Here is a 3140-nt window from a genome sequence, read left to right as displayed (position 1 = left end):
TCACATCGGGTATGGGCTACATTCCTGCCCCTCCCCTCCCACTATAAGCGCTAGTGATTCATCTCAGTGACTCTTGAATCTGTTCACTGAGTGACTCTTTATGCAGTGACATCTTTACGCCGGTAGGTGGCGGCGAGTGAGTGTCATTGAAGGTCAATGCCATGTTACTTAAAGGGGTCCTATTATGCTCTTACAAAGTCTTGATTTTGTTTTGGGGGTGTACTAGAACAGGCTCTCATATAAGTTGTTCGAAAAACACATTATTTTTCACATATTTTACATTACAACGCCTCTCTCCCCAGTCTGGCATGATGAACGGCTCGAATAGTTCCTGCATCAAATGAAGGCCCGCCTTCTGAAATACGAAATGTGCTGTGATTGGTTAGCTGGGCCAGTGTGTGTTGTGATTGGCAAACCCAAACAGCAACATTACAGACTAACTAAAGTTGAAAAAGTGAAAAAGCATAATAGGACCCCTTTAACTTATACTTATCTATCAATACAAGCAATCTCTCTATTTAGCCCATGTATGTGTAGCCTAGTGCATATAGAGAACTGTGTATGCTATCATTCAAATGTCCACACTTTATAAGTGGAGCATATCTTTAGAAAATTAAATTAAAATGATAAGTTAAGGAAAATATGTTAAGTGTGACTTTTACAATACCAAAATCTGATTGTCCACTTAAATTTTATACATTTAAAGCGTGTCTTAAGTAGGTCAAAATTAAGGTTAAGTAGGAAAACATTTTTTCTCTAAATGAACTTTTCCACGACATTCTAATTTATTGAGATGCACCTGTAAATGAATAAGGTAAGGTGTAGAGGCATTTATTAACAATTAGCCTAACTTTAATCAACCAATGCAAGCGTGTTTCGACTACAAAAAGCTCGGTATATTAAACATTCTTTACCAAATTGGGGGGTGGGGGGTGACCTAGATTTAATTTGTGCTAGACATCCTTTACAGACACCCTTTACAAAACTATGAAAATGTGTATTAGTAAAACGAAAGATAACACTATTTTATTTAGATCCCCAAAACTGTCATAAATTGCTTCGACATACATCTGAATTCTGATTGGCCATTGCATTCATAAACTCAACGGAATCGTGTGTGATTGGTTACAATGCACAACGCTGTAAAAAATGCGTAAAAAGAAATGTGATGCAACATTAGCAGATCCAAATTTATAGCCATGCCGCGGATTGTTTTCTTATAGAATTAGAAAGATTATTAAAACTTTATAGTTATATTTATCCTGCCAGAAATATATTAGTCTCTATAATGATTAGGCCTGTCGCAATAATCAATATATCGCCTTATCGCGCAATATATGTACATGACCTCAAATGACAATAATATCGCTTATAGCAATTATTTCTGGGGCAATATATCGCACAACAAAAAGTTGTTATCGTGACAGGCCTAATAATGATAAATATATTAGTTCTAACTCGAGCTCTTTAAAGGCAGGTAGATTCTGACTGGCTGTCAGTGTTTTTTTATTGTTCATCTGCTGGAAAGAAAAAAAAAAGCTCAAAATGTGATTCCAACAATATCTTTGTTATCCTCATAGCGTGTGGACTTCCCTATTTTCATTAAATTAGAACAAATATCAAAACTTTATCGATATCGTTCTTGGTGTAAATGGGCTGTAAGAGTATAATGGTAGGACGTAAAAATATAGATATATAAAGATATGATACAGATATACACATATAAGATATGTAAAGACATTTCCATTCTACCACGATACTGGTAAATCTAATCGTGCTACAGTCAGTATCTGAAGATCAGAAAGTAGTCAAAAGGAAGAGACTTCAGTAAAGGAAAAATATCAATGAAGTGTATGGAAGTTAACAAGAATGACTCGTTCACTTAAAAGATTCGTTCATAAACAGCGATTCGTTCACGAACGAAACACCACACTGGGAAGACCATTCCTCACATCAGGAGGGGTCCCTCACACTGTAAAGTCTTCAACATGACAACACTAGCCCGAGCAGTAAATAAAACTATCTCGCCGCCACCTGAGGCATGTCGTATCGATGCAGCACGGGATGCACTGCCTCACCTCACCTCCCTTCGTAGTGTTGAGAAACACAATTAGGCGAGGAAGTCAAAAGTGAACTCCCTTCCACAACACAAAGTGGTTTCATCTTTCATGCACAACAACGTCAACGAATCTGCTGTAAACGTAATAGTTGAGCAGCATTCAAAACAACACAAATGACTTGAAATAATCCGCCTGTTTAGCTCGCTGCTTTTCCGTCCATTTAAATCACACAAACACACTGATCAGCTCCTCTACGGTCAGCTCTCAGCAGTGCGAGGTGAGGTGTTGTATAAATTAAAGACATGATTATATTAATGCATTTCTTATTAAACATGATGTTTAACAGGCTGTCCATCCTACCTGCACATCCAGCGGACAGCCATTGGTGCGCCTGTGTTTACAGATTAAAAACAACGCGATTTTCGCTTACAACCACCGGGCGTACATGTCTAATGACATAAACCAGCTGGCCAAGCGAGAACCAACGAGTTACGAGGGGTTTGAATTTATTAAACACCAACAACACGTATAAAAAAAAATATATATATATAAGATGTTTGGGATCTCTGAGTGGCCTGAAGGATAATACATGTCAAATTGTTTTCAGGCGTTTTATATTGGCGGGAGAATATAATAAAATTAAAATCTGACTATCTTTAAAAAATGTGGGGTTAGTAAGATTTTAAAATGTTTTTTTAAGAAAGCTCTTATGCTCACTAAGGCTGCATTTATTTACCCAAAATACCGTAAAACAGCAATGTTATTGCAATTTTACAAAACTTTTTAATTTATACCTGTGATGGTAAGCTGTATTTTCAGCATCATTACCCCAGTCTTCAGTGTCACATGATCCTTCAGAAATCACTCTCATTTGATGATTTGCTGTGATATATTTTTACAGTGATCTTTTTTTTCAGGATTCTTTAATGAAGAGAATTTAAATTCAAATATTTAAAAACATTATTTAAAATTGAATTTTTATGTAGCATTGTAAAAGTATTTACTGTAAGCATTTATTTTCAAACACACACACACGTGCACACACACACACACACACACACACACACACACACACACACA

General features: G+C 36.3%; 1 protein-coding gene across 1 annotated transcript in view; it reads right to left on the bottom strand.

The window, feature by feature from the left end:
- Positions 1 to 2600, bottom strand: part of LOC107678581 (BAG family molecular chaperone regulator 5-like) — a 14648-nt gene extending 12048 nt beyond the window's left edge. Inside the window, exon 1 of the mRNA XM_016473904.1 lies at positions 2421 to 2600. Within this exon, the coding sequence (XP_016329390.1) occupies positions 2421 to 2443 (23 nt within the window). The 5' untranslated portion in view covers positions 2444 to 2600. The remainder of the gene's footprint in view (positions 1 to 2420) is intronic.
- Positions 2601 to 3140: the final 540 nt, after the last annotated feature.

Source organism: Sinocyclocheilus anshuiensis, unplaced genomic scaffold (assembly GCF_001515605.1).
Source record: "Sinocyclocheilus anshuiensis isolate Anshui unplaced genomic scaffold, SAMN03320099.WGS_v1.1 scaffold536, whole genome shotgun sequence".
Taxonomy (NCBI): Eukaryota; Metazoa; Chordata; class Actinopteri; order Cypriniformes; family Cyprinidae; genus Sinocyclocheilus; species Sinocyclocheilus anshuiensis.
Note: the sequence above shows the minus strand (reverse complement) of the source record. Positions and strands in the feature narration are given on the sequence as shown.